Source organism: Bos javanicus, chromosome X, assembly GCF_032452875.1.
Source record: "Bos javanicus breed banteng chromosome X, ARS-OSU_banteng_1.0, whole genome shotgun sequence".
NCBI classification, from domain to species: Eukaryota; Metazoa; Chordata; class Mammalia; order Artiodactyla; family Bovidae; genus Bos; species Bos javanicus.
Genome location: NC_083897.1, coordinates 81,143,212 through 81,169,483, shown reverse-complemented (window position 1 = coordinate 81,169,483; position 26,272 = coordinate 81,143,212). Strand labels below are relative to the sequence as shown.

Sequence of the window (26,272 nt, the reverse complement as noted above, 5' to 3'; positions counted from 1 at the left end):
CTTCTAAGGCTGGGGTGTGGGGAGTGGGAGGGTGGGAGGGTAGGGAGGTAGGGGGGTGGGCAACGCTTAGTAAGGATGCCATTCATTTTTGTTATCCTATTTCCGTAATAATAATTTCAATAACTATCATTTATTGATCACATAATATGCCAGATAGCATATTTTATGTATTAGACTGAACTATGGGAAAAACATTTTTGTAGGTCAAAAGGATTGAATGTTGGTGATTTAATATGTTTCAACCTAATACATTAACTTCTTTAATCCTCACAATAACCCTCAGGGTTGGTGATAGTAAACTCATTTTTACAGATGAGAAAACTGAAGATCAGAATAATTAGGTGACCTTTTGAAGTCACATATTTATAAATGGTAGAGCCAGGATTTGGATACAGGACTATCTGTTTCTGAAACCCATGTTTTTGAACACAATACTGCTTTAAAGAAAATGTTATAATGAAGATATGATAAAGCAGGCCCTGACACACTGTGTGTGGGAGTATAACTTAGTTCAATTTGGCTGAAAGCTATTTGACACTGCACCATGAGCCTTAAGAATTTTCATCCCTTTTTACTGAGTGCTGCTGCTGCTGCTAAGTCACTTCAGTTGTGTCCAACTGTGTGTGACCCCATAGACGGCAGCCACCAGGCTCCCCCGTCCCTGGGATTCTCCAGGCAAGAACACTGGAGTGGGTTGGCATTTCCTTCTCCAATGCATGAAAGTGAAAAGTGAAAGTAAAGTCGCTCAGTCGTGTCCGACCCTCAGCGACCCCATGGACTGCAGCCTTCCAGGCTCCTCCGTCCACGGGATTCTCCAGGCAGGAGTACCGGAGTGGGGTGCCATTGCCTTCTCCTTGCATCGAGTAACTCCAGTTTAAAAACATTATCTTAAGGAAATAATCAGAGATGAACACGAAGATTTATATAAAAAATGCTCATCGAAGCATTCTATTTTTAATATTAAAAATTGGAGCATTCTATTTTTAATATTAAAAACTGGTGGCCTAGTGATTAAGATTCTGGGCTTTTACTGCTGTGGCCTGGGTTCAATCCCTGGTTGATGAACAGAGATGAACTGAGATTTCACAAGCTGCACAGCATGGTGAAAAAAAAAAGGAAACCATGAGTGTTCAACAAGAAGGAATTAAATTAAGATACAGCCACAAGATGGACAGGGGCAGTGGGAAAATGTTTGTGCTACAATGTCAAGTGAGACAAGCAGTATACAAAATTAAGTATGACCATATTTTTTTGTTAAAAAAATAAGTATAGAAAGACTCTGGAAAGAAATACAACTATATACTTTAATTTTTAAAAATCTTATAATAAAATATAATGTAAAAGATCTGAGTAAGTATATATATATTCAGTTATGCATATATATTCAGTTATGTATATATACATATATAGGTATTGTTTTATATATATATTCATTTATATGTATAACTGAATCACTTTGCTGTACACCAGAAACTAAAACAACATTGCAAACCAACTATACTTCGATTTTTAAAAAATGATGTCTTTTGATAAACAGAAGTTTGACTTTTAACAATGTTAAATATATCAAACTTTTCTTCTATGGTTTGTGCTTCCTATGTTTTGTCTAAGAAATCCTTCCCCATACTAAGGTTATAGAAATGGTCTCTTATATTTTCTTGTAAAAAGTTGAAAAATTTTGCCTTGCACACTAAGTCCTTAATGCATCCAGAATTGCAGCTCTCTTTTCTGTTCTTTTGTCACACTTTCCTATTCCTGTGCCAATTTCAAAATCTCTTAATTATTGCTTTATAATGCATCTTGATATAGGAAAGGGAAAGTTTCAATTCCCTCACATTCCATTAGCCTACTGATGGCAGATGAAATGATGGAAATGAGATCAGGGCCAAAGGCAGAACTCTGGGGAAAAGATCCAATATTTAATGTGTGTAGGGGAGTCAGCAAGGTGATTGCAAAAGAACAGTGAGCAAATGTGTAGAAGAAGTCAAGTAAGAACTAAAAAGCACCCATTGAATTTGGCAGAGTGCCAATTTGGAGTGGTAGGAGTAGGAAGTACTAGATTTTTACTGACTCAAATAATTATTGGACAGAAATATAATTCTTATATATATATATATATACCACTTAAAATAACAAAAATAATAAGATGCCCAGGAATAACTTTAAATAAAAGGTTTCTAAGACCTTTATGAAGAAAATAATGAAATTTTACTAAAAGATATTAAAGACTTAAATAAATAGACACCAGATTCATGAAGAGGAAGATCCAATATTGTAAATGTGTAAAGATGTCCTAAATTGATTTATGGATTCCAATTTCCATCAAAATTCTATAAGGGTTTTTCATAGAACTTTACAAAATAATTCTAAACTTTGTATGGAAGAGGAATAGACTGAAAATAGCCAAAAAGACAAAGAAGATGAGTGAATCTGAACTTTCATATATCAAAATGCATTATAAAGCAATAATTAAGAGATTTTGAAATTGACACAGGAATCAGCAATGTGACAATAGAACAGAAAAGAGAGCCTAGAAGATAGAAGCGGCATTGCAGATTAGCAGGGAAAGGATGGACTGTTCGATGAACAGCTTTGGAACAGTTGCTTATTTATATAGGAAAAAGAAAATGAAATGATATCACTACTTCATACCTCAAGCAAAAAACAATTCTGGATGGATTAAGGACCTAGATGTACAAGGCAAAATTTTGCAACTTTTTACAAGAAAATATAAGAGAATATTTCTGTAACCTTGGTATGAGGAAGTATTTCTTAAAACATAGGAAGCACAAACCATGAAAGAAAAGTTTGATATATTTAACATTGTTAAGACAAACTTCTGTTCATCCAAAGACATAATTTTTTAAAAAATCGAAGTATAGTTGGTTTACAATGTTGTTTTAGTTTCTGGTGTACAGCAAAGCGATTCAGTTATATATAATTGAATGTATCTATACAACTGAATATGTATATAACTGGATATATATATATAACAATATATATGTATAAATGGATATATATGTACTTTTTTAGATTCTTTTCCATTATACTTTATTACAAGATATATAGCATAGTTCCCTGTGCTCTACAGTAGGACTTTGTTGTTTATCTATTTTATATATAGTAGTTTGTATCTGTTAATCCCAAAATCTTAACTATTCTCCCCCCCCCCTTTTCTACTTTGGTAACCGTATGTCTGTGAATCTGTTTCTGGTTTGTAAATAAGTTCATTTGAAACATTTTTTTTCAATTCTACATACATGTGGTATCATATGATATTTTTCTGACTTAGTACATAAAGTATAATAATCTCTAGGCCCATCCATGTTGCTGTGAATGGCATTTCATTTCATTCTTTTTTAATCACTGAGTAATATTCCACTGGGTGTGTATATGTGTATACACACACACACACACACACACACACACATATATATATATATATGCTGCATCTTTATTCATTTATCTGTTGATGGAAATCTAGGTTGCTTCCATGTCTTGGCTATTGTAAATACTGCTGCTCTGAACATTGGGGTGCAGGTGTCTTTGCAAATTAGAGTTTTCTCCAGATATTTGCCCATAAGTATGATTGCTGGATCATATGGTAACTCTATTTTTAGTTTTTTAAGGAACCACCATATTGTTTTCCATAGTGACTGCACCAATTTACATTCCCATCAACATTGTAAGAGGGTTCCTTTTTTTCCACACCCTCTCCAGAATTTTATTTGTAGACTTTTTGATGATGGCCACTCTGACAGGTGTGAGGTGATACCTCAAGGTAGTTTTGATTTACATTTCTTAATAACTAGTGATGTTGAGCATCTTTTCATGTGCCTGTTAGAGAAATGTCATCTTTGAAGAAATGTCAGTTTAGGTCTTCTGCCCATTTTTGGATTGAATTTTGTTGTTGTTGTTATTGAGTTGTATGAGCTATTTGTATATTTTGAAAATTAAGCCCTTGTTGGTTGCATCATTTGCAGAGTATTTTCTCCCATTCCATGGATTATCTTTTTATGTAAATGGTTTCCTTTGCTCTGCAAAAGCTTTTTAGTTTGATTAGGTCCCACTTGTGTATTTTTGCTTTTATTTCTATTGTCTTGGGAGACTGATCTAAGAAAACATTGGTATGATTTATGTCAGAGAATATTTTGTCTATGGCCTCTTCTAGGAGTTTTATGGTGGCATGTATTTTTTTTTTTTTGGCTGCACCCCACAGCATGTGGGATCTTAGTTCCTCAACCAGGGATCAAACTCATGCCCCCTGCTTTGGAAGGCAGAGTCTTAACCACTGGACCACTGGGGAAGTCTGTGTCATATCTTATATTTAAATTTCTAAGCCATTTTTAGTTTATTTTTGTGTATGGTGTGACAGAATATTCTAACTTCATTGATAACTTCAAGGATAACTCTCCTGAATATATAAAGAATATGTAAAATGTATATATATATAGGATGTATGAAATGTATATTTAACTACCATATATCAATAAGAAAAAAACAAGCCACACAATAGAAAACTGACCAAAAGACATGAATAAGCATTTCACAGAAAAATAAGGAATGACAAACAATGGAAAGATGAACTAGTTCATCAGTAATCAGCGAAATTCAAAATTTAACCACAAAGAGATTCATTTTATACCCATCAAACTGACAAATGTTTAAAAAGTCTGATAATATCACCATAGTAAAGGAGGTTGTGCAATGGAAATCCAATTAATACAATCACTTTGGATATATTTTGACATTGAGTATATCTGAAAATGATCATGCTCTCTGACTCAGCAACTCTACTCGTAGATATGAGCACTAGAAAAATTCTTGCATTGAAGTTCCAGAAAACATGTACAAGAGTTCAAGAGTGTTCATGACAGCAGTGATCTTAACAGCAAAAAGCTGGAAACAATTCAAATGTCCCTCAGCAGGATATTTGGCTTCATAAATTGCAGTATAATCATAAAATGGAAAACTACACATTGGTGAAAATGAATACTTACTACAGCTACAATATCAACATGGATAAATCCCACAAACACATCCTACAGAAAAGTCAGGTTCAAAAAAATTCATACAGAATGATTCCATGTAAAACTCAAAACCATAGGTGAGAAAGCAATCAAGAAAAACAAAATTCCTGCAGGGCAGTTCTGTCTTGCGGGGAAGGAGAAGAATGCAATGCAGAAGGGCATACAGAGGGCTTAAAAATCTCAGGCAATGTTCTGTTTCTCAAGCTGATTGGTGGGTTACATGGGTATTCATTTTATTATTCTTTAAATCACATACATATATGATTTTATTATTCTTCATATATATGATTTAAATAATTAAATCATATGAATATATATGTATCTATTGTTTTGTATTTGTGATATGTTTCAAAAAAATTTTAAGCTGGGACTTCCCTGGTAGTCCAGTGGCTAAGACTCCACACTCCCAATGCAGGAGGCTGGGTTTCCATCCCTGATCAGGGAACTAGATCCCACATGCTGCTACTAAAAAAAAAAAAAAAAGATCCCACAAGCTGAAATAAAGATTGAAGATCTCATGTGCTGCAACTGAAATCTGGCACAGCCAAATAAATAAAAATACCTATTTTAAAAAAGTTTTAGGGTAAGAAATGATCATTGGAAGGCTGTGAAGGGAAGGAGAATAATAGTAATAACTAGAGGGAGAAATGGGATCATCAGATTTTTTAAAATACTTATAGCATGTTTATAGACTTTTTTCATTTATTCAACAAAAGTTTGTTGATACCATCTAGGTATAGGGTACTAGGCTGGGCCCTGGGGTATAGAGATACATTTATTTAATTATGTAGTTACTTCCTATTCTAAGAGCTGCTGCTGCTGCTGCTAAGTTGCTTCAGTCGTGTCCGACCCTGTGCGACCCCATAGACGGCAGCCCACCAGGCTCCCCCGTCCTTGGGATTCTCCAGGCAAGAACACTGGAGTGGATTGCCATTTCCTTCTCCAATGCATGAAAGTGAAAAGTGAAAGTGAAGTCACTCAGTCTAGAAATCATTAATTGATTTATTCATTCAACAAATATTTATTGAGTGAATACTCTGCCAGGCTGTGATCTCAGTGCTGGGAATATAGCACGGAACAAAATAAAATCCCTTTTTTTCCTGAGGGGAGAGAGACAATAAATAAATACTGTTGGCCCTCCACATCTGCGGGTGTTAAATCCATGGATTTAACCAACCATGGCTTGAAAATATTTGAGGGGAAAACTTTAGAGTTTCCAAAAGCAATACATGAACTTGGTACGTGCTGGCAACTATTTACATAGCATTACATTGTACCAGGTATCACAAACGGGCTTCCCAGGTGGCTCAGCAGGTAAAGAATCCGCCTTCAATGCAGGAGCCAAAGGAGAGGTGGGCTCCATCCCTGGGTTGGGAAGATCCCCTGGAGGAAGAAATGGTAACCCACTCCAGTATTCTTGCCTGGAGAATCCCATGGACAGAGAAACCTGGCAGGCTACAGTCCATAAGGGTTGCAAAGAGTCGGACATGACTGAAGTGACTGAGTACACACACAGGTATTACAAATCATCTAGAGATGACTTAAAACATATGGAAGGATGTGCATAGGTTATATGCAATTAAAAGACTCGAGCATCCGGGGATTTTGGTGTTGGAGAGGGTGTCCTGGAATCAATCCCCTCCCCCAGGATACCAAGGGATGACTGTATATGGAGGGTGGTGATAAGTACTATGAAAAAACTGAAGTCAAGTAAGGGTATAGAGAGAGAGTGTGTGTGGAGGGGAGTGAGTTGCTATTTTAGACAGTGTTCAGGGAAGGCCTTTCTGAGAGGGTGATATTTGAGCAGAGAACTTAATGAACTGAAAAGATAAATCATGTGGATATCTGGGGGAAGATCATCCCAGGCAGAGAGAACAGCAAGTACAAGGACACTGAGATAGTTGAGGTGCTTGGCGTGTTAAAGGAACAGCAAGGAGGCCATCATGTCTGCTATAGTGTAAACACGGGGAGAGAGTGGAAGGGGATGAAGTCAGAGAGGTTTCCAGGTGCCAGATTATGTAAATTCATGTGGCATGGGAAGCTGTTAGAAGATTATAGGCATGGAGTGACATGATTTTTATTTTTATTTTTTAAAGGGATCTCTCAGGCTTTGGGCTTCCCTGATAGCTGAGTTGGTGAATCTGCCTGCAATGCAGGAGACCCCAGTTCAATTCCTGGGTTGGAAAGGAATCTTGGATTTCTGGAGAATGGAAAGGCTACCCATTCCAGTATTCTGGCCTGGGGAATTCCATGAACTGTATAGTCCATGGGGTTGCAAAGAGTCGAACCTGACTGAGCAACTTTCACTTTCACTTTAAGCTTTGTGGTAAATATTAGGGGACAATGGCAGAAGCAGGGAGACTAGTTAGTAGGCAGTTGTAGTAATCCAGGCAAGAGATGATGGTAGCTTGGATGAGGTTGGTAGTAACGGAAATGGTGAGAAAGGATTAGAGTGGGGATGCGTTCTGAAGATAGAACCAACAGGATTTGCTGATGGATTGGATGTGAGGTATGAAAGAAAGAAGTCAGGAGTGACTCCCAGCCCTAAGAGACTGGAAGGCTAGAGATCCTATTTAGTGAAGTAGAGAACACTAAGGTAAAAGAAGGTTTGGAGGGGAAAATAGAGTTCCATTTTTGACATATTAGTCTTCTCTAGTGGCTCAGATGCTAAAGAGTCTGCCTTCAATGAGGGAGACCTGGGTTTGATCCCTGGGTCAGGAAGATCCCCTGGAGAAGGGAATGGCTACCCATTCTAGTATTCTTGCTTGGAAAATCCCATGGATGGAGGAGACTGCCGGGCCCCAATCCATGGGGTCAGACACAACTGAGCAACTAACACCCTTTGACATATTAGGTTGAGATGCCATTAATTTTTAAATTTAACTTCTGTATTTATTTCTTTTTTCATTAGGGGATAATTGCTTTACAGTGTTGTGTTGCTTTCCACCATACAACAATGCACTTTAGTCATAATTATATATATATGTGTGTGTGTGTGTGTATATATATATATATATATATATATATATATATATATATATAAAATCCCAGAGAAGGCAATGGCAACCCACTCCAGTACTCTTGCCTAGAAAATCCCATGGACGGAGGAGCCTGGTAGGTGGCAGTCCATGGGGTCGCAAAGAGTCGGACATGACTGAGCAACTTCCCTTTCACTTTAAACTTTCATGCATTGGAGAAGGAAATGGCAGCCCACTCCAGTGTTCTTGCCTGGAGAATCCCAGGGACTGGGGAGCCTGGTGGGCTGCCATCTATGGGGTCGCACAGAGTTGGCTGAAGCGACTTATAAGCGTATATAGTCCCACCCCTCTTGAGCCTCCCTCCCCAGTGAGATGCCATTTAGACACCCAAGTGGAGATGAACAAGAAATTGGCTCTATGAGTCTGGGGTTGAAGGGAGTGGTTGGGGCTAGAGATATGCATCTGGGAATCATCACTATGTAGATGGTATTTAAAGCCATAGAGTTAGGAGAGATTGATGCCTGAGAATTGAATGCAAAGAAGAGAAGTGGTTAAAGGACTGAATCTTGAGGTCCTCTGACAATAGAGAGTCCAGGAAGATGCAGAGGACTCATTAAAGGAAGTCAAGAAGGAACAGACTGTGAAGTAAAAAGAAAACTAGGAGGTGGGAGTACAATTTCTAGAAGCCAAGTGAAAAGAATTTTAAAAAGGAAGTCATCTAGAGATTATCATAATACATAATGCAGGTCAGACAGAGAAAAATGAATATCATGATATCACTTATATGTGGAATCTAAAAAAATGATGCAAACAAACTTACTCACAAAACAGAAATAGACTCACGGACAGAGAAAGCAGATTTATAGTTACCAAAAGGGAAAGAGGGCGAGGGATAAATTAGGAGTTTGAGATTAGCAGATACAGACTACAATATATAAAATAGATAAACAACAAAGACGTATAGCACAGTAAACTATATTCACTATCTTATAATAAGCCATAATGGGAAAGAATAAGAAAAAGAGTATGTGTAAATATATATGTATATATACACGTTGCTGTATAGTAGAAACTAACACAACTTTGTAAATCAACTATACTTCAGTTAGAAAAAAAGGAAGTCATGATCAACTATATAAAATGCTGCTCAGAGGTCCAGTAAGATGCTATCTGAGAACTGAGGCAAAATGGATTTGAATAAATGAAGGTAACTGTATTATTGACAAGAACCGTTTCCATGCAGCAGTGGTAGCGAAAGCCTAGTTAAAGTTGTTTTAAGAGAGAAGTGGCAACAGTGAGTAATAGACACTTGAGTTTTGCTATTAAGGGGAGCAGAGAAGGGAGATAGTATCTCAAGGGGGATGTGAGGATCTAGAAGTCATGTGTGTGTGTGTTAGATGAGAGGTATACTTTTTAAAAAATACATTGATTTTTGGCTTCTCTGAGTCTTTGTTGCTATTCATGGGCAGCAAGCAGGGGCTACTCTCTAGTTGTGGTGTGCCGGCTTCTCATTGCGTTGACTTCTCCTGTGGCTGGAGCCCGTGCTTCAGTAGTTGTGGTGCCCAGGCTTAGTTGCCCCCTGGCATGTGGAATCTTCCCAGACCAGGGATCAAACCTATGTCCCCTGCAGTGGCGGGTGGATTCCTAACCACTGGCAAGTCTGAAAGGTATACTTTCTTTTTACACTTAATATATTGTGAACGTATCTCACTCTCTCTCCACACACATACACACACCTCATTCATATTTTTTTTTTGGCTGTGCCACACAGCCATTCTTTTTTAATTGAAGTTTTCATTGAGGTAAATGTAAAAAATAACAGTGATCTCTTGTACAGTTTGCTAAACTAGTATGGTATCACAACCAGGATATTGACAGTAATACAACCCACTAATCTTTTTCAGATTCCAGTTTTCCTCATTATTTTTTAACAACCTATTGATAGACATTTAATTTTCCAATTTTTTGCTCGAGTCTCCTGGACTCTATTCCATTCTGTTTAATCTTCTTGTTTATTTCTAGACCACCATAAAACTTTTAATTACTATGCACTTAATTTTATCTGAGGGGTCAAATGACCTTATTATTCATCCTTCAAATTATTTTCTTTGGCTACTGTGGAGCATTGATGGCTTCCAATGATCCTCTCCTCCTAGTATTCATGCGTTTGTATAATCCCCTCCTCTTGAGTGTGGCCTGGACCTTGTGACTTAACAGAATACAGCAAAGGTGATGGGATGTTGCTTCCAGGACTGAAATACAAAAGGCATGACTTGTGTCTTGCTGGCACTGTGTTGCTTGCTTGCTTTGAGGAAGCCAGATGCCATGTTGTGAGCTTCCCCGCAGAGAGGCCAAAATGGCAAGTAACTGAGACCCTCAGTCCAACAGCCCACAAGGAACTGAATCCTGCTAACAACCACAGAGTGAATGTGAAAGTAGATCTTGAGATGAAGACAGTCCTGGCTGACACTTTGATCAAAGCCTTGTGAGAGACCCTGAGCTGTAGAACTTAGGTAAGCAGTGCCCAGTTTCATGACCCATGAGAAACGGTGAGAGGATAAATGTACAGTTTAGGGATTTTTTTCTTTTTTTTTTTAACTTAATTTTTTTTGCTTTCTTTGTTTTTAAATATATGGTTTTGTTTTAACTTCTTAATTTGAGGTAAGTATAGATTCACAGACAGTTGTTAAAAAAAAAACAAAGTAATACAGAGATCCCAACACCCTTCACGCAGTTTCTCCCAGTGGTAACATGTTGCATAACTATGGTGTACTGCACAACCAGGAAACTGACATAGATCCATAAACCTTCATAGTGCACCAGCTTTCCGTATGCTCATCTGGGCATGTGTTTGTATGTGTGTTTAGTTCTATGCAATATCACATGTGTTTTACAGTTACCAATCTTTTTATTTTATTGAGGTATACTTGATTTACAATGTTCTGTTCATGTCTGCTGTACAGCAAAGTGATTCAGATATACACATATGTTCTTTTTTATATTCTTTTCCATTATGGTTTATTGCAGGGTACTGAATATAGTTCCCTGTGTTATACAGTAGGACTTGCTGTTTATCCATCCTGTATAAACTAGTTTGTATCTGCTAGTTTGGGATTAGCAAATGCAAACCAATGCTTTCTTTTTTAAATTTATCTTTTAATTGGAGTATAATTGCTTAACAGTGTTGTGTTAGTTTCTGCTGTACAACAGTGTGAATCACCCATAAGTATACATATATTCCCCTCCCTTCTGAGCCTTCCTCCCCACTCCCCCATCCAGCCCCTCTATGTCCTTGCAGAGCACAGGGCTGAGATCCCTGTGTTATACAGCAATTTCCCACTAGCTGTTTTACATGTGGTAGTGTATATGTCAATGCTGTTCTCTCAGTTTGTCCCACCCTCTCCTTCCTCCACTCACACATGTAGTTTTGTGCCACTACCACCACTGTCAAAATATAGAGCAGTTCCAGCTCAAGACGGCTCATGCTACCCTCCCCCCCCCACTTTTTTTTTTTTTTTTTGGGCTGTGCTGGGTCTTCATTGCTCCGAGGGCTTTTCTTTAGTTGTGGTAATCAGGGGCTACTCTATTGTTGCAGTGAGTTGGCTTCTCATTGCTGTGGCTTCTCTTGTGGAGCAAGAACTCTAGGATGCTTGGACTTCAGTGGTTGCCGCTCCTGGGCTCTAGAGCACAGGCTCAGTAGTTATGGCGCTCAGACTTAAGTTGCTCCGCTGCATGTGGAATCTTCCTAGATCAGGGATCGAACCTGTGTCTCCTGCATTGGCAGGCAGATTCTTTACCACTGAGCCACCAGGGAAGCCCTCATGCTACCCCTTTATAGTCCCTGAGCATAGAACTTCAAGTTAGCAACATTTTTTTTTTCTTTCAGTACTTTAAAGGTGTTGCTCTGCTGAATGCTGGTTTACATCTAGTTTATATTTCTCACGAGAAACCTGTTGTCATTTTTATCTTTATTTCTCTGTAGATATATTTTTTTCTCTGGCTGCTTTTAAGATTTTTTCTTTATCACCAGTTGTAAACAATGTCATTATGATGTGCTGTGGTGTGTGTGTGTGTGTATTTTAAATAGTGGTAAACATACATAAAATTTGCTGTTTTAACCATTTTAAGTGTATAGCTGACTGGCATTAACTACATTCACAATGTTGTGCTTCCATCACTACTATTTCTGACACCCTTTATCACCCAAACAGAAACTTTGTACCCATTCAGCAATAACTCCCTATTCCCTCTTGCCCCTAGCCCCTAGTTACCTCTATTCTACTTTTTGACTCTATGAATTTAACTACTCTTAAGTATTTCATATGAATGGAATCATACAGTATTTTTCCAGTTTTGACTGGCTTCTCTCACTTGGCATAATGTCTTCAAGATTCATCCATGTTGTAGCATGTATCAGAACTTCATTCTTTTCTTGTGGTTGAAAAATATTCCATTGTATGTATATATCGCATATTACTTACTAACCATTCTTCTACTGATGGACACGTGGTTTGTTTCCACCTTTTGGCTATTGTGAATAATGCTGTGAATAATACTTGTGTACAAGTTATCTATTTCAGTCCTTGTTTCCAATTCATTTGAGTGTATACCTAGGAATGGAATTTCTGGATCATATGGTAATTCTATGTTTAACTTTTCGAGGAACTGCCAAACTATTTTCCATAGCAGCTGCACAATTTTGCATTCCCACCAGCAATGCATGAGGGTTCTAATTTCTCCGCATTTTCAACCATGCTTGTTAGTTTCATATATATATATATATATACACACACACACACACACATATATAAATATATATATATATATGTGTGTATATATATATATTAGCCTTCCTAATGGACGTGAAGTAGTATCTCATTGTTATTTAGATTTTCATTTCTCTTGTGGGTAGTGCTGTTGAGCAAAATCTCATGTGTTTGTTGGCCATTTTTATATCTTCTTTAGAGAAATGCCTATTTCAGTCCTTTACCAATTTTTGAATTTGCTGTTGTTGTTATTAGCTTCTAAGGGTTTTATAATTTAGGTATTTGATCCATTTTGAGTTACTTTTTGTATATAGTGTAAGGTAAGGGTCTAATGTCATTCTTTTGTATGTGAATAACCAGTTGTTCCATCAAACTTCAGCTGAGGATGGAGAACAGGGGAGTGGCCACCCATGAAGTCATCTTCCCAGGGAGGAACCAGCTCTGGGAGAAAACCAACACTATTTCTTAATGAGACTGTCCTTTCCCAATAAATGGTCTTGGCATCCTTGTCAAAAATCAACTGATCATATATGTGAGGGGTTTGGGGGGCTCTCTACTCTGCTCCATTGGTCTATGTCTGTCCTTACACAGTGCCACAATGTTTTGATTCCTGTATAGCTTTGTAGTGAATTTTGAAACCAGGAAGTGTGAGACCTCCAGGTTTGTTAATTTTCAAGATTATTTTCACTCTTTGGGAGCTCCTTGAGATTCAATGAGAGACTTTATTTTTGGGGGCTCCAAAATCACTGCAGATGGTGACTGCAGCCATGAAATTAAAAAATGCTTGCTCCTTGGAAGAAAAGCTATGACCAACCTAGACAGCATATTAAGGCCCATCTAGTCAAAGCTATGGTTTTTCAGTAGTCATGTATGGATGTGAGAATTGGACTATAAAGAAAGCTGAGCACCAAAGAATTGATGCTTTTGAAGTGTGGTGTTGGAGAAGACTCTTGAGAGTCCGTTGGACTGCAAGGAGATCAAACTAGTCAATCTTAAAGGAAATCAGTCCTGAATATTCATTGGAAGGACTGATGCTGAAGCTGAAGCTGAAGCTCCGATACTTTGACCACCTGATGCAAAGAACTGACTCATTGGAAAAGACCTTGTTGCTGGGAAAGATTGAAGACAGGAGGAGAAAGGGACGACAGAGGATGAGATGGTTGAATGGCATCACTGATGCGATAGACATGAGTTTGAGTAAGCTCTGGGAGTTGGTGATGGACAGGGAAGCCTGGTGTGCTACAGTCCATGGGGTCACAAAGAGTCGGACATGACTAAGTGACTGAACTATACTGACATTCAGTATGAATTTCACTATTTAATTCAATATGAATTTCAGGGTGACTTTTTCTATTCTATTCAATATGAACTTCAGGGTGAGTTTTTTTTTTTTTATTTCTGCAAAATCTCCACTGGTATTTTCTTCTGTTGTTTGTTTGTTTGTTTTTTGACTGTGTGGCATGCAAGATCTTAGTTCCCTGACCAGGGATCAAACGCACACCCCTTGTAGTGGAAACTGGGAGTCTCAGCCACTGGACCACCAGGAAAGTACTTCCACTGGCATTTTGATAGAGATTAAATTGACCTGTAGATTGCATTGGGGAGTATTGTTGTCCTAACCATACTGGATGCCAGATGTGAAATTTACCTTGTTCAGTGCTGGATGTTCTTACACTACTATAGTTAAGTGAGTGAGTTAAGTGAAGTCGCTCAGTCGTGTCTGACTCTGCGACTCCATGGGCTCTAGCCTACCAGGCTCCTCTGTCCATGGGATTTACCAAGCAATAGTCCTAGAGTGGACTGCCATTTCCTTCTCCAGGGGACCTTCCCAACCCAGGGATCGAACCCAGGTCTCCCACATTGTAGACAGATGCTTTACCGTCTGAGCCACCAGGGGTTTTATAGATGTGCTTAAAGTCTTGTTCTGGGAAGTTCAGTTCAGTTCAGTTCAGTTCAGTCGCTCAGTCGTGTCCAACTCTTTGCAACCCATGTATCGCAGCACGCCAGGCCTCCTTGTCCATCACCAATTCCCAGAGTTTACCCAAACTCATGTCCATCGAGTCGGTGATGCCATCCAGCCATCTCATCCTCTATCATCCCCTTCTCCTCCTGCCCCCAGTCTCTCCCAACATCAGGGTCTTTTCCAATGAGTCAACTCTTTGCATGAGGTGGCCAAAGTACTGGAGTTTCAGCTTCAGCATCAGTCTTTCCAATGAACACCCAGGACTGATCTCCTTTAGGATGAACTGGTTGGATCTCCTTGCAGTCCAAGGGACTCTCAAGAGTCTTCTCCAACACCACAGTTCAAAAGCATCAATTCTTCGGTGTTCAGCTTTCTTCACAGACCAACTCTCACATCCATACATGATCACTGGAAAAACCATAGCCTTGACTAGACGGACCTTTGTTGACAAAGTAATGTCTCTGCTTTTGAATATGCTATCTAGGTTGGTCATAACTTTCCTTCCAAGGAGTAAGCATCTTTTAATTTCATGGCTGCAGTCACAATATGCAGTGATTTTGGAGCCCAAAAAAATAAAGTCTGACACTATTTCCACTGTTTCCCCATCTATTTCCCATGAAGTGATGGGACCAGATGCCATGATCTTCGTTTTCTAAATGTTGAGCTTTAAGCCAACTTTTTACTCTCCTCTTTCACTTTCATCAAGAGGCTTTTTAGTTCCTCTTCACTTTCTGCCATAAGGGTGGTGTCATCTGCATATCTGAGGTTATTGATATTTCTCCCGGCAATCTTGATTCCAGTTTGTGCTTCTTCTAGCCCAGCGTTTCTCATGATATACTCTGCATATAAGTTACATAAGCAGGGTGACAATATGCAGCCTTGATGTACTCCTTTTCCTATTTGGAACCAGTCTGTTGTTCCATGTCCAGTTCTAACTCTTGCTTCCTGACCTGCATATAGGTTTCTCAAGAGGCAGGTCAGGTGGTCTGGTATTCCCATCTCTTTCAGAATTTTCCACAGTTTATTGTGATCCACACAGGCAAAGGCTTTGACACAGTCAATAAAGCAGAAATAGATGTTTTTCTGGAATTCCCTTGCTTTTTCTATGATCCAACAGATGTTGGCAATTTCATCTCTGGTTCCTCTGCCTTTTCTAAATCCAGCTTGAACATCAGGAAGTTCATGGTTCACATATTGTTGAAGCCTGGCTTGGAGAATTTTCAGCATTACTTTACTAGTGTGTGAGATGAGTGCAATTGTGTGGAAGTTTGAGCATTCTTTGGCATTGCCTTTCTTTGGGATTGGAATGAAAACTGACCTTTTCCAGTCCTGTGGCCACTGCTGAGTTTTCCAAACTTGCTGGCATATTGAGTGCAGCACTTTCACAGCATCATCTTTCAGGATTTGAAATAGCTCAACTGGAATTCCCTGACCTCTACTAGCTTTGTTTGTAGTGATGCTTCCTAAGGCCCACTTGACTTCACATTCCAGGATGTCTGGCTCTAGGTAGTGATCCACCATCGTGATTATCTGGGTCATGAAGATATGTTTTGTACAGTTCTTCTGTGTATTCTTGACACCTCTTCTTAATATCTACTGCTTCTGTTAGGTCCATACCATTTCTGTCCTTTATCGAGTCCATCTTTGCATGAGATGTTCCCTTGGTATCTCTAATTTTCTTGATGAGATCTCTAGTCTTTCCCATTCTGTTGTTTTCCTCTATTTCTTTGCATTGATCCCTGAGGAAGGCTTTCTTATCTCTCCTTGTTATTCTTTGGAACTCTGCATTCAGATGCTTATATCTTTCCTTTTCTCCTTTGCTTTTTGCTTCTCTTCTTTTCACAGCTATTTGTAAGGCCTCCTCAGACAGCCATTTTGCTTTTTTGCATTTCTTTTCCATGGGGATGGTCTTGATCCCTGTCTCCTGTACAATGTCATGAACCTCCATCCATAGTTCATCAGGCACTCTGTCTATCAGATCTAGTCCCTTAAATCTATTTCTCACTTCCACTGTATAATCATAAGGGGTTTGATTTAGGTCATACCTGAATGGTCTAGTGGTTTTCCCTGCTTTCTTCAATTTCAGTCTGAATTTGGCAATAAGGAGTTCATGATCTGAGCCACAGTCAGCTCCTGGTCTTGTTTTTGCTGACTGTATAGAGCTTCTCCATCTTTGGCTGCAAAGAATATAATCAGTCTGATTTCAGTGTTGACCATCTGGTAATGTTCATGTGTAGAGTCTTCTCTTGTGTTCTTGGAAGAGGGTGTTTGCTATGACCAGTGTGTTCTCTTGGCAAAGCTCTATTAGCATTTGCCCTGCTTCATTCTGTATTCCAAGGCCAAATTTGCCTGTTACTCCAGGTGTTTCTTGACTTCCTACTTTTGCATTCCAGTCCCCTATAATGAAAAGGACATCTTTTTTGGATGTTAGTTCTAAAAGGTCTTGTAGGTCTTCATAGAACTTTTAGGTAGGTAGAATAGGGAAAAGGAGCCCAAAATGGTGGTGGCTAAAAGACAAGGAAGGGAAAAGCCCATGAAAATAGAACAAAGGAAGGTCTGAAGACCGGAGTGAGGACCTCAGGTAAAACAAACAACACTCCTGGCTGGCCCAATTTACATAGGACAGGCCCACGGAGAGAAAAACATATAAAAAGAGGAGCCAAAGCTAGCTCTCTCTGTCTCTCTCCCCCGCGTGCTGGGGCGCTCTTCTTTTTGCACTGACGTGCCCTCACGCCTCGAAGATGGGTTTTCCTGGTATCTTTTATATAAAATAGAGCTGTAAGTAACACTGAGCTGTAACACTGATTTGTCTAAGAGCTATAACACGGTCCATTTGAGCCATGAGAGCTATAACACGGTCTGTCCAAGACCTGAGAGCTGTGACACGCCTAGGGGGCTTTAATGTCCGTCACTCCAGATCTTTGTTGTGATGAGACAAAAACAGAGGAGCATACAGTCGTCTGACATCTAGGTGCTGTGACTCGGGTTTAACCTGGCTGAAACAACCTCCACGCGGAAGAGGCCAAGCACAGCAGGAGCCCAACTCAGCGAAGTTTCCGTGGTAGAAGCTGAACGCGAAGAAAACCCAGTGCAGGGGAAGGCCCATCGTGCTGGAAACGGGGACAGTGAAAAATGAACTCAGCAGAAAGCTCACGCGGCTCAGTCTCAGATTCCAGAAGACCTCCGGTTAAGGTAGGAGGTCCTCGCTCCTATGGCTGGAGGGACATGCCTAACAAAATCTTAATTCCTTTACAGTCTTTAATTTCTTGTGTCCTCGAACCTCTCGTGAACAGGCGGGCAGCAGTGGGCACAATTGAGGGACTCTGGAGAGGCTACTCCTCAGCATGTCCTAAAGGCGCTATCTGCTGAGCCCCAGTAGATGTTACACAAGCCGGTGGGGGTTCTTCTGTCCTTACTTTTCTTTGTGCCAAGGATCAGACCAATGAAAACTGTGAGCACCGGTCAGATATTTAGCAAATTTTCCCGCACACTATGAAGGGGATCCCTTAGCATGTTTTTCCCACTGCTTTTTTTTTTTTCCTCCTGTCCTTCAGCTCTCTTTCCCAGGACTTGAGCCCTACCAAAACCCAGGATGCCCAGCTTCAGGACCTAATGAAGCTCAGGCTCTGATGTCTCATTGCAAAAATTCAGTTTGAGACAAAGCGATAGGTAAAGAATTGGACTTATTAAGATTCAGAGAGAAGCGCCCACTCTACAGGGTACTGGCCATGGAATGCGGCCTGGCTAGGTTTTGCGAGGGGGATGAATTCATATGCTGATGAGTAGGAAGATCATCCCAGCCATTGGGGAACCACCCACACTCTTCCATCTTTTGACAGTGCCTTGAAGCTGTCCTGCCACCTCTGGGTGTGTCTGTTGGCTTATAGATTGAGGATTAAGGTTTACTTGAATTTGACCTGTCATCTTGGACCCAGTTGATTTTAATTGGTTTACGTTATACCCTTGTGCTATGTCATTCTTTCAAAGGTTGTGCTCTGCCCCCCTTCCTTCCTGTTTCATGCTCTTTTCCTGAGCCCCATCCAGGCCCACAAGGTTGCCTCTACAATCTTCTGGAGCTGGCCTTGGGAGGGAAATACTGTGTAATATCCAACCCCCTAATCCTACCCAGTACTGGTCACACTGGAGATCGTGGGGATGCCCAACTCCAGTCTGGGGGTCCCAGGAGGTCATCACGCCTTGACCTGCCTAGGGATCTGGTCCTCAAAAGGTTGTCACGCCTCAACCTGCTCTGGGATCCGCTAGTCCCAGGGTTCCCAGGAGGTCGTCACGCCTCGACCTCCCCAGGGACCCAATTCTTGGGAGGCCGTCACACCTCTACCTGCCCGGGGATTCAGTCTCTAGGAGGCTGTCATGCCTCAGCCTGCCTGGGGATCTGCACCCTGACCTGGGGACGCCTGGCTCTCAGGTTGCAACAGTACTAGGTTGGATGAGCTTACATCATGATATCTATTCCCGTCCACTGTGGGCAAGCTAGCAATGAGTTATAAACCCCTTAATTCTACCCAGCAGTGGTCACGCTGGAGACCTTGGGGATGCCCAAACTCCAGTCTGGGGGTCCCAGGAGGTCATCACGCCTTGACCTGCCTAGGGATCTGGTCCTCGAAAGGTTGTCACGCCTCAACCTGCTCGGGGATCCACCAGTCCCAGGGGTCCCAGGAGGTCGTCATGCCTCGACCTGCCCAGGGATTCAGGAGGCTGTCATGCCTCAGCCTGCCTGGGGATCTGCACCCTGACCCGGGGACGCCTGGCTCTCAGGTTGCAACAGTACTAGGTAGGATGAGCTTACATCATGATATCTATTCCCATCCACTGTGGGCAAGCTAGCAATGAGTTATAAACCCCTTAATTCTACCCAGCAGTGGTCACGCTGGAGACCTTGGGGATGCCCAAACTCCAGTCTGGGGGTCCCAGGAGGTCATCACGCCTTGACCTGCCTAGGGATCTGGTCCTCGAAAGGTTGTCACACTTCAACCTGCTCGGGGATCCGCCAGCCCCAGGGGTCCCAGGAGGTCCCAGGAGGTCGTCACGCCTCGACCTCCCCGGGGACCCAATTCTCGGGAGGCCATCACGCCTCGACCTGCCCGGGGATTCAGGAGGCTATCATGCCTCAGCCTGCCTGGGGATCTGCACCCTGACCTGGCGACACCTGGCTCTCAGGTTGCAACAGTTCTGAGTAGGATAAGCTTCAGAAAGATTCACCCCTAAGCAAGTCCACCCATGGAATCAGAAGGAAGCCTATTATTTGTGGGACTGTGCCCAGTCTCAGCAATAACTCAGGGGCCCAATGAAAACCCCATTGTCTTTCTGGAAAGCCTAAAAGAGGCCCTCCAAAAGTTTACCAATCTGGACTTAGACTCTTATGAGGGACAGGTGATTTTAAAGGACAAATTCCTGTCCCAGTGTGCATCAGATATCAGAATTAAGTTACAACAGCTACAGCAGCAGGACCCTACTTCCTCTTTAGAAGAAATGGTCCAGACAGCCACCAATACCTTTTATAACAGAGAACAGGAGAAGGAGGCCAAGGCCCAGGAGAGGGAGAGAAAGACAAGGCATGCCCAGATGCTGGCCACCCTCCAGAGAAGCCCTATGGCAAACCCTGAGTCCTTGAAGGACAAGGCACTAGGCAAATGCCTAATCTGTAGACAGGCGGGGCATTGGGCCAAAGAGTGTCCAAACCGTGACAAGTCTCCTAAAATGGCTTGCCACAAATGCCATCAACTGGGACATTGGGTGGCACTCTGCCCTCAGGACCCAAGAGCCTCAAGGTCAAGCACCAAACCTTCCCTCACGATGGTTCAAGAGGACTGAAGCGGCCCACTCCAGCCAGCCGCCTGTCACAGATAACCATCACGGGGCTGAAGCCAAGGGTGCAACTGGATGTGGCAGGTAGGCCCAAAAATTTCTTGGTTGACACGGGGGCTACCTACTCTGTCTTGATCTCCTACTCCAGAGCCTTCTCCTCCCAAACCTGTACCATTTTGAGTGCTAAAGGAAAAAACAACTACTAAAAGATTCACCCAAGCACTTCTTTGTTGCTGGGATGGACAAATATTTTCCCACCAGTTTCTGGTGGTCCCTGAGTGTCCTACTCCATTATTGGGAAGAGATACACTCACTAAATTGGGGACCACCCTTGTGATGGGGAGTTTTTCAGGCCCTAGAGCTCTACAGCTCCTGGTTACTACTGAAGAACCCATTACACCTTCTTCAATAGAGAGGGACCAAAAACTATGGGAAGACAAAATTAACCCCCAGGTGTAGGACTAGGGAATTCCTGGATGAGCCCACCAAACTGAACCGGTCATCATTGTCCTCTGAGATCCCACTCGGTTTCCTAACCAGAAACAATATCCCCTCAAAAGAAAGGCTCGGGAGGGACTACAGCCTTTAATAAATGAATTCCTTGCTTGTGGGCTATTGGTCCCCACTAATAGTTCACCATGTAACACCCCAATCCTCTCAGTAAAGAAAAAGGATGGAACCTGGTGAATGGTTCAAGATCTCCGGATCATAGATGAAGCTGTAGTCCCCCTCCATCCCACATACCCAATCCCTATGTAATTTTGGAAGAAATCCCACCCAGTGCCAAGTGGTTTACAGTCTTGGATCTCAAAAATGCATTTTTTTGCATACCACTGGCTAAAGAATCCCAATATCTTTTTGCCTTTGAGTGGGAGGCCCCAGGAGAAAAACACAAATAGATGACTTGGACAGTATTACCTCAGGGATTCAGAGATAGCCCCCACCTGTTTGGACAGGCCCTTAGCCGGGACCTCCTAAATCTGGACCTGGGACCTAATGGGAAAATATCACAATACGTAGATGACCTACTAATCTGCTCTCCAGATGAGAAAGTGCCCAACAACATGCAGTTCAGGTTCTAAACTTCTTGGCAGAAAGGGGATATAAAGTCTCCCATGCTAAGGCACATATGGTCAAGATAAAGGTCACTAACCTGGGAGTTCAGATTACACACGGGTCCAAGAGGCTGTCCTCTGATCGGGTACAAGGAATCCTCCAGTTGCCCTCCCCCACGACTCGAAAACAATTGCGAGCTTTCCTGGGGCTAACTGGGTATTGTAGAATCTGGATACCCAACTATGGTCTAATTGCCCAGCCCTTATATGAAAGCTTAAAAGGAGATGATTCAATCCCACTAATGTGGGAAACTCCTCAAAAGAAGGCAGAGGCTACACTAAAACAGGCCTTAACTCAGGCACCTGCCTTGAGGTTGCCAGACCCAGAAAAAGCATTCTAACTTTATGTCCCTGAAAGAGAGGGAATAGCCTTGGGAGTATTAACTCAAAGGTTGGGATCTGAGCCCCAGCCTGTAGCTTACTTATCCAAGAGGCTCGATCCAACTGCCCGAGGCTGGCCCCTCTGCCTTTGAAATCTTGCAGCTATTGCAATCATGATAGAAAATGCTTTAAAACTCTCCTTTGGGGGCAAACTAACTATTTTTACCAGCCACCGAGTAAAACAACTCCTAAGTCAGAGAGGCCATTTATGGATGTCTGATCAAAGAATCCTCAAATATCAAGTAATGCTGATGGAAAATCCAGGCCTCACTGTATATCGCCTTGTGAAGTTCTTAACCCAGCCACCCTCCTGCCTACCCTCGAGGGCTCTCTCCCCTTTCACTCTTGTCTAGAAACCTTGGACCACTGGACAAAACCCCGAGAGGGATTGTCAGAAGATCCTCTGACCAATCCTGAGGAAATCTGGCACACTGATGGAAGCAGCTTTATCTTGGATGGAAAAAGAAGAGCCGGGTATGCAGTAGTCTCCAATTTTGAGACCATAGAGGCTAAGCCTCTGCCACCAGGTACTTCAGCCCAATTAGCTGAGCTCATAGCCCTGACTTGAGCTTTAGAGCTGGGAAAAGGAAAAAGAATAGCCATTTACACTGACTCCAAGTATGCCTTTCTGGTGCTACATGCACATGCTGCTATTTGGAAAGAAAGGGACCACTTGACCACCCGAGGGTCCCCAATCTAATATGGTGATCAAATTCTTAGACTCTTGGAGGCAGTCCATCTGCCCACTGAGGTTTCAGTCTCCCATTGTAAAGGACACCAAAAAGAGAGCACGGAAGTGGCACGAGGAAACCAAGCAACTGATTAGGCAGCTAAGAGAGCAGCATTACAGAACCATGACCTAATAGGGGTTGCCACCTTAGTTCCACAGACTAATTTGCCAGAGACTCCTTCACATACTGAAGGTGAGACTCTTAAAGCTAAGAGTGAGGGCTTTCAAGAAGATCATATGGGGTGGTTCCAAAAGGAGGGACTCCTTTTTCTGCCTGGGAACCTCCAATGGAAGTTGGTTAACTCCTTACATGCCACCACTCATTTAGGAGAAAAGGCCGTCCAAAGATTACTAGAAAGGTCCTTCAGAGGAACAGGCTTCCAAACAACTATAAGACAGGTGGTCTCCTCTTGTCTCACTTGCCAGTTAAACAACCCCCAAGGAGCTCGAAGACCCCAGCTGGCCCATCCTGTCCAGCGACACGGGGCCTACCCAGGAGAGGACTGGCAGATGGACTTCACCCAGATGCCAGTTTCTCAAGGGTATAAATACCTATTAGTCATGATAGATATATTCACAGGATGGATTGAAGGCTTTCCCACTCAGACTGAGAATGCTGAGGAGGTGGTAAAAAAACTGCTCCATGAAATCATGCCAAGATTTGGTCTGCCCAGGTCATTACAAAGTGACAGTGGGACATCATTTACTTCTAAGGTCACCCAAGGGGTCTCGAAAGCACTAGGCATTACTTATTATCTCCATTGTGCCTGGAGGCCTCAGTCTTCAGGAAAAGTAGAAAGAGCCAATCAATTCTTAAAATCAGCGATAAAAAAGATAACCCAGGAGACCTCCCTAGGATGGAAGGAGGCTTTACCAATAGCTCTCCTCCGCACCCATATTGTCCCTAAGGAACAGGTTGGTCTTAGTCCTTATGAGATGGTATATGGGAGACCTTTTGTTTATGTCAGTGACCTCTTCCTAGATCCAGAGGCTGAGACCCTCCAATCTTACACCATGGCTATTGGGCAGTTCCAACAGGATATACGTTTGTGGGGTATGAACCAGGACCCAAAAGATTCTAAGGAGTCACCACTATATGCTCCAGGGACTCAAGTCCTAATTAAAGTCTGGAAAGATGGGTCCCCAAAGGCTCAACTCCAGCCTACATGGAAGGGCCCCTACCCTGTAATACTTTCTACCCCCACAACAGTCAAGGTACAAGGACACGACTCCTGGATTCACTACTCACGAGTCAAGCCATGGAAGAAAACAGAAGAGGACACTCAATACACCTGTGAGCCCCTGGGAGATCTCAGATACCTATTCAGGACTACAAATGAGTGCCATTCTAATGAACACCCCCAAAATCTGGTTTCTGGGGGTAAGATTTCTCAGGATAGCTCTAAAGAGCCAACACAGCTTGGTAGGGACTGTACTCCAAAACAGACAGGAGATAGATCTTCTGATCCCTGAACAAGGAGGGACTTGAGCCATCCTGGCGATGTGAATTTAAAATTGGCTAATGCCCCTACTAATCCTTGTTATAATATATTGATGATGCTTATGATTATTCCATGTACTGACAATTGCCTAACCTGTTTTGTCTCTGCCTAGGTCAACAAGCTACAACATGCAGTGCCAGTTCAACAAAGATATAAAACTACAGCCGAACACGGAAAATATCACACACTGTTAGATGGACACCGCTATAAGGACTCTGAGGATTGAGACTAGCAAGAGAGGGAGGCCCAATACCCCTCGCCATTCCAGTTCAGCAGGAAGTAGCCAGAAAGACCTCGATGCTCCTATTCCCAAAGAATTGGGCCTCCCATCTCTTGAAGGGGGGAATGTTAGGTAGGTAGAATAGGGAAAAGGAGCCCAAAATGGCGGTGGCTAAAAGACAAGGAAGGGAAAAGCCCATGAAAATAGAACAAAAGAAGGTCCAAGGACTGGAGTGAGGACCTCAGCTAAAACAAACAACACTCCTGGCTGGTCCAATTTACATAGGACAGGCCCAGGGAGAGAAAAACATATAAAAAGAGGAGCCAAAGCTAGCTCTCTCTGTCTCTCTCCCCTGTGTGCTGGGGCACTCTTCTCTTTGCATCTTTGGATCGATGTGCCCTCACGCCTCCAAGATGGGTTTTCCTGATATCTTCTAAATAAAATAGAGCTGTAAGTAACACTGAGCTGTAATCCTGATTTGTCTAAGAGCTATAACATGGTCCGTTCGAGACCTGAGAGCTATAACACTGTTCAAGACCCGAGAGCTGTGACATGCCTAGGGGGCTTTAATGTCCGTCACTCCAAATTTTTGTTGTGATGAGACAAAAACCGAGGAGCATACACTCGTCTGACAAAACCGTTCAACTTCAGCTTCTCCAGCGTTACTGGTTGGGGCATAGGCTTGGATTACCACGATATTGAATGGTTTGCCTTGGAAACGAACAGAGATCATTCTGTCGTTTTTGAGATTCCATCCAAGTACTGCATTTTGGACTCTTGTTGACCATGATGGCTACTCCATTTCTTCTAAGGGATTCCTGCCCACAGTAGTAGATATAATGGTTATCTGAGTTAAATTCACCCATTCCAGTCCATTTTAGTTTGCTGATTCCTAGATGTCGACGTTCACTCTTGCCATCTCCTGTTTGACCACTTCCAATTTGCCTTGATTCATGGACCTAACATTCCAGGTTCCTATGCAATATTGCTCTTTACAGCATTGGACCTTGCTTCTATCACCAGTCACATCCACAACTGGGTATTGTTTTTGCTTTGGCTCCATCCCTTCATTCTTTCTGGAGTTATTTCTCCACTGATCTCCAGTAGCATATTGGGCACCTACCGACCTGGGGAGTTCCTCTTTCAGTATCCTCTGGGGAGTCCCTCTTTCAGTATCCTATCATTTTGCCTTTCATACTGTTCATGGGGCTCTCAAGGCAAGAATACTGAAGTGGTTTGCCATTCCCTTCTCCAGTGGACCACATTCTGCCAGACCTCTCCACCATGGCCCGCCTGTCTTGGGTGGCCCCACACGGCATGGCTTAGTTTCATTGAGTTAGACAAGGCTGTGGTCCGTGTGATTAGATTGGCTAGTTTTCTGTGATTATGGTTTCAGTGTGTCTGCCCTCTGATGCCCTCTCGCAACACCTACCGTCTTACTTGTGTTTCTCTTACCTTGGACGTGGGGTATCTCTTCACAGCTGCTCCAGCAAAGTGCAGCCGCTGCTCCTTACCTTGGACGAGGGGTATCTCCTCACCGGCACCCCTCCTGACCTTGAACGTGGAGTAGCTCCTCTCGGCCCTCCTGTGCCTGTGTAGCCACCGCTCCTTGGACGTGGGGTTGCTCCTCTCAGCTGCCGCCCCTGACCTCGGACGTGGGGGTAGCTCCTCTCAGCCGCTCCTGGCTCCTGGGAAGTTAAGTTACTTGGCAACAATTTGATCTTTTTGAGACTTGTTTTTCTGTTTTTTTTTCCCCCTGCT

The 26,272-nt window shown here is 42.2% G+C and overlaps 1 protein-coding gene across 3 annotated transcripts in view; it reads left to right on the top strand.

The window, feature by feature from the left end:
- TAF1 (TATA-box binding protein associated factor 1) overlaps window positions 1–25,016 on the top strand; it is a 113,814-nt gene extending 88,798 nt beyond the window's left edge. The window contains exons 39-41 of one of the 3 annotated variants that reach the window (XR_009735013.1): window positions 17,709–17,929; window positions 22,413–22,586; window positions 24,404–25,016. Coding sequence is in view for 1 of the 3 variants with exons in the window: in XM_061409741.1 (XP_061265725.1) it covers window positions 17,709–17,802 (94 nt within the window). In the remaining 2 variants the exon portion in view is untranslated. Of the gene's footprint in view, window positions 1–17,708; window positions 18,015–22,412; window positions 22,587–24,403 lie in introns of those variants that run through there. The other 2 variants (XR_009735014.1, XM_061409741.1) reach the window with 2 other exon arrangements.
- Window positions 25,017–26,272: the final 1,256 nt, after the last annotated feature.